The 16,908-nt window shown below is 33.6% G+C and overlaps 1 protein-coding gene across 1 annotated transcript in view; it reads right to left on the reverse strand.

Moving 5' to 3' along the window:
* Positions 1-16,908, reverse strand: part of sugct (succinyl-CoA:glutarate-CoA transferase) — a 130,583-nt gene that overhangs the window by 18,159 nt on the left and 95,516 nt on the right. Inside the window, exon 13 of the mRNA XM_059524275.1 lies at positions 1,687-1,750. Within this exon, the coding sequence (XP_059380258.1) occupies positions 1,687-1,750 (64 nt within the window). The remainder of the gene's footprint in view (positions 1-1,686; positions 1,751-16,908) is intronic.

Here is a 16,908-nt window from a genome sequence, read left to right on the forward strand (position 1 = left end):
GACTGTACATTGTCTAAACAACAGCCAACATCTGCATTTAACCTTTCTAAAAGGTTGCTTTTCCGTTCTACATTCTTTTCTAGGGGCAAAACGCTCAGCAGACCGCAGACCTCTCCATTTTGGGGATCAATGATCACTTGTTTCGCATATGCAGACGATCAAACGAAAGAACGAGTTCAGAAAGCGTCTCTCAGGGACTCTCACGCCAGAGAATGAAAGAGCATGGAGTGACATTCATGACAATGGAGAAACTTTCATTTCATTGAACAAGTCAAAACAAAGCATCAAAGTAAATGATTTGCCATTGTTCGTTACAAGAGAGTCACAAAGGGAAATAGAACTCTTCAAAGTCCAAGGATCTGGACAATGAGAGTGATTTTTTAAAGATAGTACAGAAAAGCAATAGAAAGTTCACGTTTACAGAAGTTAAAGGAAGAGTTCACCCAAAAATGAAATTCACACTTTTATTTACAAGATCCTTATGTCGTTCCAAACTCAACTGGTTATGTAATTACTGTAACTGTATTGGTAAATTTAACCAGCTACTTCAATAAATCTGAATAATTTAAACTGTTACTGATAACAACAAACTGAAACTGTATAAAAAAAGTAAAAAAATAAAAATAAAAAAAGTTGCAATATTATCAACTTACTCTTGACAGTGTAACAATTCTTATTAATGTAAATTAATAGAAATATTAGGGGAAAAGGCACATGATTTTTTGCCTACACATACAAACATGTCTGTTAATGATGTTAATTTAGTCTAGAGCAAGTTCTGCAAAAACTCCTGATATAATCACTGAAGCTGCAAAATGAATCTCTCATGAAATTACTTTCTTGTGCGCACTCAACAAAACTTTTTTTTTCAGTGCCGACTAATCTAAATCACCTCTGATTGGCCATTGCATTCAGAAACGTGTGATTGGATATAATGCTCAACACTGCAAAAAACAATTTGTAAAAAGCAATCTGATGCAGTGTGTAATGAACATTTTCATGTTTCATTTTAGCAGTAACAGACATAACAGATTTAGTTTAATTATGCAGGGGCTAGTGTTGTGCCGATAGAGGATAGTATCGTGTATCAATGATAGTGAGAGATATATTAATGTGTTGATTTATGTCCAATATTAGTGTTAAACTGTTGGACTTTAAATTAATATACTATTGATTTTCACCCTAGAATGATTTTGCAGAACATTTAGACTGATAACTTCCGTGCACAGATGCGGCAAATTTGTCACAGGATATGACAGTTGCGTCCGACTATATTTGAACTAGCTATTTCAAATACAGTATTTTTATATTTAACGTTAGTTTATCATTATGTTTGAAAGTATATATTTTTCGATTATTGGTGAATTCATAGACTCTCTCTCGCGCACCTGATAGTTTGTGAGGTATTTGTTAATCTTGCTGGCATTTTTGCCCTAAGATTTTGGATCCTGGTTTCTAATATGCAGACCTTATTGAAATGTAAAGTTGGCAACACCATAGCTCCAAAAGTATCAAAAAAATATATTATTTAAAAATTATCGCATAGTGTATGTGACGTTTCGGGCAGGCAGGCTCTTCATCAGACGTATGCAAATATGCAGACCTTGGAATACATGCTTAAAAGTGATATAAATTGGGACTGCAGAGAACATTTTGCACTTCACCAACAGCAAATTCTATACAAACCTGGCACTGCTATCTTTCCTGATGTTGGGTGGTCCATTTCCAAAATAAGGCCATTGTGAGCAACCTGGGAATGGAGACAAGAGAACGTGAGCCAGAGACAATTACTCATGCAAGGTTTTTACACTCCTTTTCTTGAAGCTATTAACTCACTGTCTTCTCAAAGACCACACAAAATTGCCATCTTAACTTTTTCAATACTGAGAGATTTTTGATTCTACTAAAGAAAAACAAAGTTAACAGACACAACAGCTCAAAATGTATAAAGAGTAACGGATTGTCACCGGTGGGCTGATGTATTGTTAATCATCATTTTAATTGCTCATATAAACATACATTTCTCAACCTGTTGATACACCTTTATTACATCAAAAAACATACCATAATACATTTCTACTAAGTGTCGCTTTAAAGTTCACCTAAATATGAAAATTACACTACTGTTCAAGCAGTAAATGCTTTTATTCAAGTGTGCATTAAATTAATCAAAAGTAACAGACTTATGTTATAAAAGACTTAAAATAAATGCTGTTGTTTTGAATCCTGAAAAAAGTAATACATGTTAAGAAACACAACTGTTTTCAACATTGGTATTAATCAGAAATGTTTCTTAAGGAGCAAATCATCATATTAGAATGATTTCTGAAGATCATGTGACACTGAAGTAATGATGCTGAAAATACAGCTTTGCATTACAAGAATAAATGTAGACATTTTAAAATATAAAACAGCTATTTAAATATGAATAATATTTCAAAATATTACTGCAACTTTAATGAAATAAATGCAGCCTTAGTGAACATATGAGACAAAAATATAAAAAATAGTTCTGACTACAAACCTTCTAACTTTCCATAAAAATTCTGTGAATTCTTTACGATTTTTTAGCCCCTCATTTTCATATAAAGAATATAAATAAAGACCGGGGCTTTTCAAGCTTCAAAAACGACCTTAAAAGTGGCACATTAAACTCAAACAAAAGTCATATGGATAATGTTGTGTTGCTTTTTTATGTCAGTTTCCAGTTTTACAGTATACATCACGTTTCATTCTCATTATGAAAAACAGGTGCCAGGGTATTCTCAAATTTCAGTTTAGGGCTCAATGGAAAAAACAAAGCCATACAGGTTTGGAAAGACACAAGAGTGAGTACATGATGACAGAAGTTTCATTTTTGACTGATCTATTCCTTTAATCCACTAAATTGTGTGTGGGTAAAGATGAAAGGAAATGTATATGAAAACAGATGATGTGCCGGAGTTGGCATCTTTTTCTGTTTGGCTCATGGGACTCCAAACGCCTCTCAAAGTCCGGCGTCGGTCCCACCAGAGTCCAGGGCTCTATGCAGTCTGTCACAGTGCATAAGTGTCATTAGCGCTATAGGTTCTCATGTCACTGAGCTGAAGCCAGAAAGTTATGTAAGATGATGTCCAGATCACCAGATGTGGATGACACCCTTGTGTTCTCTCTCTCTCGCTCAAGCTTTTCTCTTCTTCTCCCCGATGTTTCCCTCAATACTCTGTGTACTTTTCTGACTCTTCTAGGGAAAGTTCCAGAATTTAAGCGAGATAGAAGCTCTGCACGATGTCATGTTTTATTTAGAGGCAGTTTGGATGGGTGATGCGTATGCCATCTCTTATAGCCGCCTGAATGATGTGATCATGGGTAATGTGAGTGTTAAGGATGTGGCTTCTGATTAGAGAGCCATTCATCCAATATCCTCCTTTCTCTTTTTTTTTTTTTCACCTGACCTTGTTTTCTTCACTGCCTCTTGAGCCAGCTATACCCTAAATTATCACCAGTATGACTGCTGCTTATCAGATTGTACAATATGACGGCAATGAGATCCTGTGTTAAGTTCATGATAGATTGCAGATTTGCATTGATTTTATTTTTTTCGCATTTTTTGTGGCAAAGACTTACCTCTAAGATTGAGTGATGAAGTGTCTTAAAACACAAACAAACACACTCTACACCCAATTATTTTTCTTTGTCCGCTAGCAATATGGATGCACCATATCTTTCTTTCTTTTTGTCATGGATTTCAGAGATGAATATTGTATGTATTCTGAAAAATACACACAGTTAAATTATTTATTTACTTAATTTACATTGTTGCATAAATTGGAAAAATTAAAGCTTTCAGCAAATAAAATAAAATAAAATGAAGTTATAATGGTAAAAGCCCATCATGTTATATAATGACGCAATTTTTTATGATGGATTTTTACAGTTCAGGACTGAAAATCTAGATCAATGGTAAAGTAGTAAAATCTAAACAAATTGCGTTTGAAAAAATAAATGATAGCAAAAATTTTGTTTTTAAAATGTGACCTTTTATATTGCAAAAAGTAAAGCTGAAATCTATTTCAGGTGAAGAAACACCTGATTACGTAATCAACTGCTTTGCTCCCATTGGCTCCTGCTGCGTCACATGTCACACTGCAGGAATGTGGCCAAAACATTCAAACGACAGGATTTATAATCTGCTATCTATGAGCATGCAAAAATGATCCAAGACTTTACATTTTGATTTTGAAAACAAGTCTCAAATTGAGTCTCAAATCACTGTAAGTCCAACATGTATGCATAACGCTTTAGTCAGTCTGCTCGTATGTTCATCACAAAAGACTCAATTCTGAGATCTGAGAAAGGCTTTGCTTATTTTTTTTTTTCAATCACAAACTGTAATATGGAAATGGTTAAAATCAAGCTGGATCATTGGGCTCCTGGCCATGAAGCCATACATTCACAACTGCCTCAGTCAGTGTGTGCATCATCTAACATATCCGTCGTCCGCCTTTGAAATGCAAATGGCTGAACGGAAGAAGGAAAGGTGGAGTAGATGCACGGCAGCAGAGCTATATTGTGGGGCGCTTGGATGATGCACAGCAGGATGAATCAACTTACAGATGGCTCTGTGTTACAACTGGAAATAAACGAAAATGCTTATAGAGGACAGGAGAGAGATAATGGGGAAAGCATAGAGTCAAAAAAAGTAAGGAACAAGGTAACAATGATGTGTTTTTTAAGGCAAAGCTTAGTAATGGATCTGATGAAATAACTCTTTCAGGAGAGAACAAAGGGGGGTCTCTACAGTACCATACTGATGAAGGTGACCCTACGAACAGTGATAGTTCGCGGCTGTGTTCAAAGCTCTTGTAAATTCTACGAACATACACCTTTGTTTACTTCTGTGTGTTGCTCGGCAACCACTTTGTTGGAACCACAACTGTTCCTGATTGTTTGGTGGAAGAATACTGTTTTTATTTATATTATTACGCTCTGTTTGCTCTGTTTTATTCTGTGAAACCTTACTACATATATGGAATAACCATTTTATAAAAGCAATAAGCCCCGTGAAGCCATGGTTTACAGTGAATTTATAACAGCTCGTGCCTAACAATGGCCCTTAGCTGTTATAAATTCACTGTAAACCATGGCTTATTGCGATATATTGCTTTAAGAAAAAATATAAAGACACAGACATATTAAATATTATTTAATAATATTATTTAAAAATACATAGACATATTCAAAAATATATAAAATGACAAAACGAAACAAAATTACTCAAATATATTTCAAAAAGTCCTTAAACTAATTTTATTTTAGCTAGTTGCCAAATAAATATTTCTCATTTTCATTTAGTTTAACTCAATGAACTAAAATAACTAAAACTATAACTGAAATATATAATAAATATAAATTGAAAATGTATATCAAAATAAATAAATAAAAATATAAAAGTGATTATAGCAACTAAATTATTCATATTATTATTACTACTAGTACCAGTAGTAATACACACACACACACACAATGTCATAGTCAGTCTATATCCAGACCAGAAGGTGGACATAGACCCAGGATCAACCACAACAAAGCCCTTGAATATCAGTGAAGGCCACGACAATTAGATGAGCCCTCGGCACAGATCCTCAGAAAAGACCAAGACGACTAGACACGTTTTCTGCACAAATCCCACGTCATAAACACGCCATGTCTGGGCCAGCTAGGAACACAACACTGTTTTCAATAAGATGTATGATCACAGTGCTTACGGCTTCTGATGAGCCAGCTGTTTTCTACTGGCTAAACGACAACACTGCCTTCATATTTCAGCTTGCTGGACAGACTACAACTATCTCCTAATGCCAGCGTGACGTATCTCGCTTTTCAAAGCAGAAGGAGCTGGAGAATATCAGTCTACAACTCTGACTTGTGATGCAGCAGGAATCATGAATCACACCATGTTCATTTGTTTATGCCAGAAGTGACCTGGTTCCCTGACTGAGCTTGGTTTCTCCCAAGGTCTGAAAGACACTGAACATTCAGGAAGGTCATCGATTTGATGAAACTGACACTGTCAGATGAGAACAAAATTTCAACTGATTTGCACTGAATAATGACACGGTTGTCTTTTGTATTAATTTCTTCATTGATACATTCTGCAACATTGAACTGAGCTGAATAAACACTGAACTTGAGCTGAAAATAACACCATTATCTTTTTAGAGCAGTTTTACAGCAGAATGTTTTTTTTTTATTATTACTGTGAAGTTGCTTTGAAACAATCTGTATTGTATAAAGTGCCATAGAAATTAAAGTGACTTGTAAAAAATATAAACCACAAAAGAATTAACAAATCATAGTATATGTAAATGGGTTTACAAATGTGTTTGAAAGTAAAACTTACATAAAATGCTTACTGAAAATCGAATTCGTTCTCTGCTAGAAGCGCAGCGTGCGTGACTTTAAAACGTTTAGCGCTCAAGCTTATTCAGTGAAATCATAGCCTTTTGAAGTTTAATCTACATACTAATCTATATTGCAATTCTTGTCTTTCTGTCCCCAAATTTAAGACCTCTTAATAATTAAGACTTTCTGTATCATTTTAGAGTTTACATGGCCTTTTTAAGGACCAGCGGAAACCCTAATAACATAGTTCAGTGAAAAACATTTCTATCATGGATTAAGCAAAAAGCTTTTGTTGACAATGCATTTTACCCTTTGATATATGAGGCAAGTGCAACTCTGGCATCCCCTCTGTTTGTGCGTAGTGGTGTGATGATGATTTAAATTAGATTTTCAAACATACAAGTATCCCCTTGAACTTGGTAAAAAGATAATCTGTTTACTATCTTGACTGAAAAAAAGTTTTCATGGTCAGTTTTTCACTTATTGTTTGCTAATAATGTTAGTGAATGTTTACATTAGAGTGCACGTCCTACTACAGTAAAATTAATACAGGGAGTGGCTGGAAACTAGTGACCTCTCCTGGTTGGAAATAGTACTACACTGAAAGCAATCTTTGTGTGAAATTGATCATCCGAGTCTAATAAGTACGACGGCGTTTTAGTGCAAAATTGAGAGAAAAAAAAACTAGAAAAAAAATCTTTCGAGAATAAAGTTTATATTTATATTTTATATTTTAAGAATAAAGTCAAAATATTACGAGAATAAAGTCGAAATACTTCGAGAGTAAAGTCGAAATATAACAAGAAAAAAGTCTAAATACTTCGAGAATAAAGTTGAAATGTTTTGAGAATAAACTCGAAATATCACGAGAATAAAGTCTAAATACTTAGAGAATAAAGTCGAAATATTACAAGAATAAAGTTGAAATACTTTGAGAGTAAAGTCGAAATATTACAAGAATAAAGTTTAAATACTTTGAGAGTAAAGTCGAAATATTACAAGAATAAAGTTTAAATACTTTGAGAGTAAAGTCGAAATATTACAAGAAAAGTCTAAAGACTTCAAAAATAAATTAGAAATTTTTTGAGAATAAAGTCAAAATATTACAAGAATAAAGTCTAAATACGAGAATAAAGTCTAAATATTATGAGAATAAAGTCTAAATACGAGAATAAAGTCGAAATATTACGGGAATAAAGTCTAAATACTTCGAGAATAAAGTCGAAATATTACCAGAATAAAGTCCAAATACTTCAAGAATAAAGTCTAAATACTTTGAGAGTAAAGTCAAAATATTACGAGAAAATAAATGTAAATACTTCGAGAATAAAGTCAAAATATTACGAGAATAAAGTCAAAATACTTCGAGAATAAAGTCAAACTATTACGAGAATAAAGTTGAAATGTTTCGAGAATAAAGTCGAAATATTACGAGAATAAAGTCTAAATATTACGAGAATAAAGTCCAAATACTTCACGAATAAAGTCGAAATATTACGAAGATAAAGTCTAAATACTTCGAGAATAAAGTCGAAATATTACAAGAATAAAGTTGAAATACTTTGAGAGTAAAGTCAAAATATTACAAGAAAAGTCTAAATACTTCAAAAATAAAGTCGCAATGTTTTGAGAATAAAGTCCAAATACTTCGAGAATAAAGTCAAAATATGACGAGAATAAATTCAAAATACTTCGAGAATAAAGTCAAAATATTAAGAGAATAAAGTCTAAATACTTTGAGAATAAAGTTGAAATGTTTCGAGAATAAATTCGAAATATTACGAGAATAAAGTCTAAATATAACGAGAATAAAGTCTAAATATTACGAGAATAAAGTCGAAATACTTCGAGAATAAAGCCGAAATACTTCGAGAGTAAAGTCGAAATACTTCGAGAGTAAAGTCGAAATATTATGAGAATAAAATCTAAATACTTCGAAAATCAAGTCAAAATATTACGAGAATAGTCAAAATACTTTGAGAATAAAGTCAAAATATTACGAGAATAAAGTCTAAATACTTCGAGAATAAAGTTGAAATGTTTTGAGAATAAAGTCGAAATATTACGAGAATAAAGTCAAAATATTACAAGAATAAAGTAAATATTATGAGAATAAAGTCAAAATATTTCGAGAATAAAGTCTAAATATTACGAGAATAAAGTCCAAATACTTTGAGAATAAAGTCTAAATACTTCGAGAGTAAAGTCGAAATATTACGAGAATAAAATCTAAATACTTTGAGAATAAAGTTGAAATGTTTCAAGAATAAAGTTGAAATATTACGAGAATAAAGTCGAAATATTACAAGAATAAAGTCCAAATACTTCGAGAATAAAGTCCAAATATTCGAGAATAAAGTCTAAAAGTTTCGAGAATTTAACTAGTAGAAATTAAAGTTATATTATTTTGAGAGTAGGCCTTTATTGCGCGTGTAAATGTCCAGGATTGAGAGCACCGGGAGAAGTTGCAGGCCACCGGGATTGATTTTAATATTGTTGTGTCCGAGCGGCCGCATCATCTTACTGGGATGAGGATATTATGATGATATCAACAGACTAAACAGGAACAACTTTTTATCTTAACATCATCTCACACACACAATCGACATTCCTTCGGGGGGCGCTGTAGCTCTCTTATTTAATTTATTATTTAATTTTTTATACACAATAAATATATGTGGGATTATTAGCAGAAATCATACCATGCGTCATACTCGCGGTGACAGTATGCTTGGAAATAATATTTCATATCTTCCATTGCATTCATTATTTGTAGTGTGCCAGCCACCCAAAAGCATTAAGATTTGTGCTTTTGATAGACCTAATTTTAATTTATCAGATTTCAAAATCAGTTTTATAGCAAATTATGTCTCTTACAATAATGTTTTTCAAGCTCTTTAATGATCAGATTACTGTATTTATTTGAAACAATTCATTAAATTAAACCGTTTTCTTTGTGAAAATTCCAAATATGTGAAAATGTATTCTCGTAATATTTCATCTTTATTCTCGAAACATTTCGACTTTATTCTAGGAACATTTAGACTTTATTCTTGTATTAATACTTTATTCTCTTAGTTTTATGACTTTATTCTCGTAATATTGACTTTATTCTCGTAGTATTACGAGTATTCTCCTAATATTTCGACTTTATTCTCGAAACATTTAGACTTTATTCTTGTAATATTTCAACTTTATTCTCGTAGTATTACGACTTTATTCTCGTAATATTTCGACTTTATTCTCTAGGCTATACACAGTACACACACATATATCATATAAACAAAAACGTTTATTTTGGATGTGATTAATCGTGATTAATCGTTTGACAGCACATATATATAATACACACACACAGTATATATGTGTTTATATTGCAATTTCTGCAACCTTATTTGAGATAATTTCTGTCAAAACCTTAATTGTTTCTGTGAAAAATCTATATCACATCAAAAATTGAATATTTAAATGGACACGGCCTACTTAAGCAGCTGCAATGCAGTAAACTACTTTTTGTTAGTAGACTGCAGTGTATCTAACAACTTTTCTAACAACATTTCACCTGTAGTTTAGCTATAAGGCTACAGTTTTACATCCAACCCCGCTTCAATGTCTTAACTGACTTCATGTAATATTACAATATGTGAACATGTCATATGATGTTGTGACTGACTCACTGCATTCAAAATGAACAGTAAATCTCAAAAGCCGGCAAAGAAATGAAACAAGTTGTATTCCCAGTAAACAAAACCAAAACATGTGGAATAATTCAATAAATCATTAAATCACACATGCTTACACATTACAAGCTGAAATTATTTCATGACCAGACGTGATTCTGTCACGATTCTCAAAGACGAATGGTTGGAAAGTTTCCTTCCGATGCCGTCTGCACTCAATGCGGGAGAGAGCAAGATTTCTTGCAACATCCTCCCTTTGCAGATTAAAAGGAGGGAGACTGAGTAACTTATGGCTTCTCCTTTATGAATTATTCGGTCAGAGTGACTTTAACTAGGAATATGATGACCTGAGTGACGTCAGAAGCTCTGCGGATTGACATGTCAGAACGAATAGAGAGAGATCTGAGAGCTTCATGTTCTCAAAGTCTTCAGAGTCATTAACTCTAGGAGAGCACACAGACAGATAGATGAAGGAAGAAGCATTTTTAGAGGAGTTGATGGCTGATGGATAAGAATAGAGCGCTGCAGAGACGAAGAACACTTGTAGGACAAAACCAGGAAACAATTTTGCATTTTAGCACTTCCGCTTCCATCGTCCTGAAGTCAATGCACCTGAAATTAGGTCTATGGGAAAAAGTTATAGTTTACCCAAAAATGAAAATTCTGTCATTAATTACCCACCCTCATGTCATTCCAAACACGTAAGACCTTCATTCATCTTCAAAACACCAATTAAGATATTTTTGATGAAATCCGAGAGCTTTCTGACCCTGCATAGACAGCAACACGACTGACAAATTCAAGGCTCAGTAAGGTAGTAAGAACATCATTTGGATTTCAGATTAGATTATCAAAAAATATCTTAATTTGTGGTCCGAAGATTAACAAATGTCTTATGAATGTTATTGAAACTATATGATGATGAGTAATTATTGAGAGCATTTTCATTCTTGGGTGAACTATCCCTTTAACACAAGCTTAAGATATTTACATACTTTTTTCTACATTATAAAATACATCAATAATACTTTACTTGTCTTGATAAAGGCAGTTGCTAACAAGTGTTAAAATGGAACTACAGAGGTAGTTGGAAACATTAAATGTCATCATACCAACAGTTAAATTCTTCTACCCACTAATCCGCTTTTAAAGCCTAACTATATTTATAAATCAAACTCTTGCAAGCTGTTCTAACCCAAACTTTCAGGGAAAATGTTTTAAATAAAGACTGAAAGAGTTCTTGGAAGCTTAATGGTGGTGACACTTAAGTCACGTGACAGTGGTGTAGCTCGTTTATGGCCTACAACTGTATTTAGGATTTAAATGATTTATAAAAATGAACAAAATTATGTAAAAACAAAATGTGTAAAAATCTAACTTTTATTGGTCACAGTGCTTATTTTGTGCAATATGGAAAATCCAGTGGAAAAAAATCCTACTGTGTTTTTGTTAAGGGAACCAGAGTGACGCAAACTTCTTGGTTAACCTACAAAAAAAAAAAAAAAAAAAAATTGCAGGGTAGGGTATCACTCTTTAGAGAACTCAATATGATCAAGAAATGTATTTTCTCAGAAAGAAACTTCCCTTTTTTCAGGAAAAACTAAATCAACTATAATATACACTAAACATTAGTGGTGTTTGTATGTGCAAAAGGTTGCTTGGGCGTTCTGGATGGTTGCTAAGTGGTTCATGTCAAAATAACACATCCGGAAGTTCTGGCTTTGTGTAAGGACAAGCGTGGAAGCTGATAATGTTTCCCTCCACAGAAGCTCTGAAAACGTATTTACATCTGTGTTCAGTTATAAAAAATAAAATAAAATCCAACTTCTAAAATAATTGGTTCACTGGAAGTCTCCACTGATATCCTGGTATGTAAATATGGCTGAAATGCCATTTGTTCTTGTGTATGGCATTAACATGATTCAAATGGACAATGTTTATTTCAAAAATGGAGAATGGTATGTAAAAGCCACAACATATTTTCAGTGAAAAATTATTTAAAAAACAAAATCATTTTGAAATAGAAATCTAGCATTATAAATGTAATGTCCTAGCATGATCCAAAGATGATGAAGAGTTAAATGTTTCAAAACAAAGATCATTTAAATGAGCCTAACTTTAATAAGTCCTAATGTGTAACAGTGTGTACTCAATCACAAACAACACCAGACAAAGAACTGAACACACTACGACAATAAATAAACACTGGTAATGAACTCAAACACGAACAGCTGTGAACATTAAATGAATATCAAGACGCAGCAAACATAAAGACTACAGGAAATAGTCATAAGAAAACTAACAGTCCATGAGAATGAAAACTAAATTGAGAGTTTGTGACAATAAATGTTGTCACTTTGTTATAAAAGTATATAAAAAAAAATCATACTGGCATGTAATTTTTAAACACTGTATTTCTCAATCACAGAAACGTATTAGATGCTATTCCAAGACATTACAAGAAATACAGTCATAAGGACTAATTTCTGTTTTGGAGCTTGACAGTTGTGATCACTGTGAACTGTCTTATGGAAAAGAAATGCATAAAGATTCAAAACATATAGGCAAGGCAAGGCAAGGCAAGTTTATTTATATAGCACATTTCGTACACAATGGTAATTCAAAGTGCTTTACATAAAAGAAAGTAAAATAGTAATGAAGAAAAATAATGACAAGAATAAAACAAGCAATTTTAAAACTTTTAAAATTATTAAAACTGTACTTATTTAAAATGAATTTAAAACAGTAAGAAAATGATTTTACATAAAATTAAATAAATTAAAAAAAACAGTGAAAATATATATTGCAATCAGTTCGGACATTGCACAGTGCTCATTCAATAAATGCACATTAAAACAGATGAGTTTTAAGTCTAGATTTAAATGTGACCAGTGTTTTAGCACATCTGATCTCTTCTGGAAGCTGATTCCAACTGCGGGCGGCATAGTAACTAAAGGAGGACTCCCCCTTGTTTTGTGTGAACCCTTGGTATTTCTAACTGACTCGATCCTAATGATCTGAGTGCTCTGTTAGGTTTATATTCAGTGAGCATATCTGCAATATATTTCGGTCCTAGGTCATTTAGTGACTTATATACAAGTAAAAGTACTTTAAAATCAATCCTAAATGTAACTGGAGCCAGTGTAAGGACCTGAGGACTGGTGTGATATGCTCATATTTTCTGGTTCTAGTCAGAATCCTGGCAGCAGCGTTCTGGATGAGCTGCAGCTGTCTAATGGTCTTTTTGGGAAGGCCGGTGAGGAGCCCATTACAATAGTCCACCCTGCTGGTGATGAAGGCATGAACAAGTTTCTCCAAGTCTTGGCTTGGACAAAAGATCTAATTCTTGCAATGTTTTTTAAATGATAGTATGCTGATTTAGTTACTGCTTTGACATGACTATTGAAACTAAGGTCTGTCTCCAGAATCACACCAAGGTTCCTGACTTGATTTTTAGTTGTTTGACCCCTAGAGTTAAGGTATGCATTCACCTTGAACACTTCATCTTTGTTTCCAAATGCAATGACTTCAGTTTTTTCCTTGTTTAACTGAAGAAAGTTCTGGCACATCCAACTATCAATTTCATCAATGCATTGGCAGAGGGAGTCAATTGGGCTGTAGTCATTTGGAGATAAGGCTAGGTAAATCTGGGTATCATCAGCATAGCTGTGATAGGCAATTTGTTTCTTTCTCATTATTTGACTTAGGGGAAGCATATACAGGCTAAACAAGAGCGGTGCAAGAATTGACCCTTGTGGGACTCCGCATGTCATGGACGTCCACTTAGACTTATGCTCTCCTAGACTCACATAATAACCTCTCCCTTCTAAGTATGACCTGAACTATTTGAGAACCATCCCAGAAAGCCTGACCCAGTTTTCCAGTCTCTCTAGTAGTATGTTATGATCGACAGTGTCAAACGCAGCACTGAGATCTAGCAATACCAGCACCGATATTTTGCCAGAGTCACAATTTAAGCGAATATCATTTATTATCTTAATGAGTGCTGTCTCTGTGCTGTGATGAGGTCGAAAACCAGATTGAAAATTGTACAGGTATCCATTTGAGTGTAAGTATTTGTTCAGCTGATTAAAAACTACCTTTTCTATAATTTTACCTATAAAAGGAAGATAAGATATTGGTCTAAAATTGCTCAAAATGGTGTTATCAAGATTGCTCTTTTTCAGGAGGGGCTTAACAACTGCATTTTTTAAGGAGTTTGGAAATGTCCCAGAAAGAAGTGAGGCGTTTACCACTTCTAAAAGATCTGCTTCTAAGCAGTTAAACACATTTTTGAAAAAAGATGTGGGAAGTGTGTCAAGATAGCAGGTTGACGATTTTAGGTGCTGCACTATGTCTTCCAGAATTTTGCTATCAATTGCTTCAAAAATCGACATAGTATCTTTTTTATATTGTGGCCTAATCTGTCTGACCTCTGCATTACTTGAGGATGTGCTAATCGCCTTCCTGATATTGATGATCTTCTCAGAAAAGAAGGATGCAAACTTGCAGGAGCATTTCACTGGGAATCTGACTTGGGGGGTTTGTCAGTCTCTCAACAGTGGCAAAAAGAGTATGAGTGTTATTTAAGTTACTGTTTATAAGGTTTGAGAAGAAATTCTGTCTAGCTGTGGCTAGTTTCACATTAAAAGCATGAAGGCATGTATAAATACTTATAGCTTGTATTCCACAGAAACATAACAGCATATGTGAGAATGAGGATGAGTAAATAACACGGTTTGGTATTTACAGTTTTCACAATTTAATTTGATTCCCATTCACAATTCAGTACTGATTCATTTACATATATATCAGATACAGTACTTACAGGTCAAATATTAAAAGAATTAACTAAAGCATCAAACTATTCAGTGAACCCTATCAGTTGGTTAGGTTTAAAACAACCTAATTATTAAATTCAATAGCTTTTTAATGTTAGGTGTAACAAACAAGACTACCAAACTGTATTATAAATTTTAAATATATAAAGTTTTTATATTTAAAATTATTATTTAATTTGATGTTTTATATTATTTAATAATAATTAACAATTAAACGGTGGCTGTCATAAAAGCTGTTTTCATGACAGATTAATAAAAAAATGAAAAAGGCTAAGTTAAATACAAGCAATCTGTAATGTAGTGTATATATTTATAGGAGCACAATGCTTCTAGAGTAATTTTTTCTAGTTGACTGAAGAAAATGTAATGTTACGTAACATACTGTTAACAAGCTGATTTTTTTGTCATAAATCCGCGCTTGAAACACTGCAGTTATGCAATACATGAGACATGATTCATGTCAGTAAGTTGAACTGTTTCATTAAATACCTTCTGATGTTCATTCATGTTTATTTTGTGTTATAACTAGTAATAAAGTTGGTATCAGCAAGATCGGTATCAGCTCCGATACTGGTATTTTCTGTGGATCGGGTATCGGTCAGACGAGACAGATCCCGATCCAATATTGTGCGTGTACTATTCTGAGCCCCACGAAAGGCACAAAAACATTATTTAAAGCACCAAAAAGTTTTCATTGACATATTTCAAGTGTTCAGAAGGTGTTCCATGTGAGGTCAGATTAATATTGAAGTCATTAAATTCAAGTTCACATAAACTCTTCTTTGCGCTGTGGCTGTCTGTCATCCTCAAATCAGCAATCAAACTGTGTGTCTTCGGTTACTACAGTCAAAACCATGAAACTCTCGTCAAGAGCACACAATAACTGATGTTTAATAAATATCTCTTCCCTTTGTACTAGTGATGTCCGGTTCACAGACGAATCGTTCGATTTAACTGGTTCTTCTTAGTAAACCGATTAAACCAGTTTACAAAATCGGACTAAATCGTTTGAACCGGTTAGTGTCTCAAGTAAGCATTAATCCACAAATTACTTAAATTAATCACTTTTTAGACTTTAGACTTATTCACTTTTATTTGTAAAAAATAAATAAATAACTACATTTTATAAAATTATTGTGCACCTGTGATTTTTCTAGAATTTACAGTATCTTTTGCTGCTGAACTATCCACTAACCTAGTTTTTTTTTATCATAGATTATGAGAATATATTTTTTCATTTGTTATTTTTCATGAAAATGTATTTGTCTATATGTAGTAGATTGTGTTTAACACACAAAAGAGTGGCGATCAGGTCAATACAGAGAAGTATAGAAATTCTAAATTGAATTTTTTTTTTTAAACTATGATGGTAACGGATTGGATCGGTATTGGCAAATACTCCAAATTTTATCAAAAAAGTTTTATCGTTGCATCCCTAGTGTAAACTATTCCTTCTGTTTAGTGCCACAGTAGTCACTACAACAGCAGGCCTGATTTATGGAGGATTTTTCCGTCACTCTGCATTCCTGTAATGAAAAATCTGTTATAACCACAGGCACACAATTACGCTTCTCTGAACTGTAAAGTGGCTTTAACCTCAAACAAACCTCAAAATCAGCAGCCTTTGTAGCGAGCGCTTATAAATTCGCAACTTAATCATAACTAAATATTAAATCTGACAGTGGCTTCCGTCTTCCCGGTGGACAGCACTAAATAATCAAACGAAACTAGCATGCCCACAAAGTCATTTCAAGTTTTGTGAGACATATGGACACCAAATCCGAAGCCCGAAGCCTGCGACCGTCTGTTAAACTCTCACTGTGTCGAGCAATAAAGGCGCATGTGCCAGCAAGCGCCTGGCACAGCGGCTCCATATGTGTGCCCTGTTGCCCCTGTCGTGTGGTTTCAAACCAGATCGCTGTGTCTGCGTGCTGTAAAAGGTCTGTTTATTTGTGTTTCTCTCACGTTTAATGGCTGCCTCCAAGGCCTTCTTTCATCCCAAG

The sequence above is a fragment of the Carassius carassius genome, chromosome 35 (assembly GCF_963082965.1).
Source record: "Carassius carassius chromosome 35, fCarCar2.1, whole genome shotgun sequence".
In the NCBI taxonomy this organism is placed as follows: domain Eukaryota; kingdom Metazoa; phylum Chordata; class Actinopteri; order Cypriniformes; family Cyprinidae; genus Carassius; species Carassius carassius.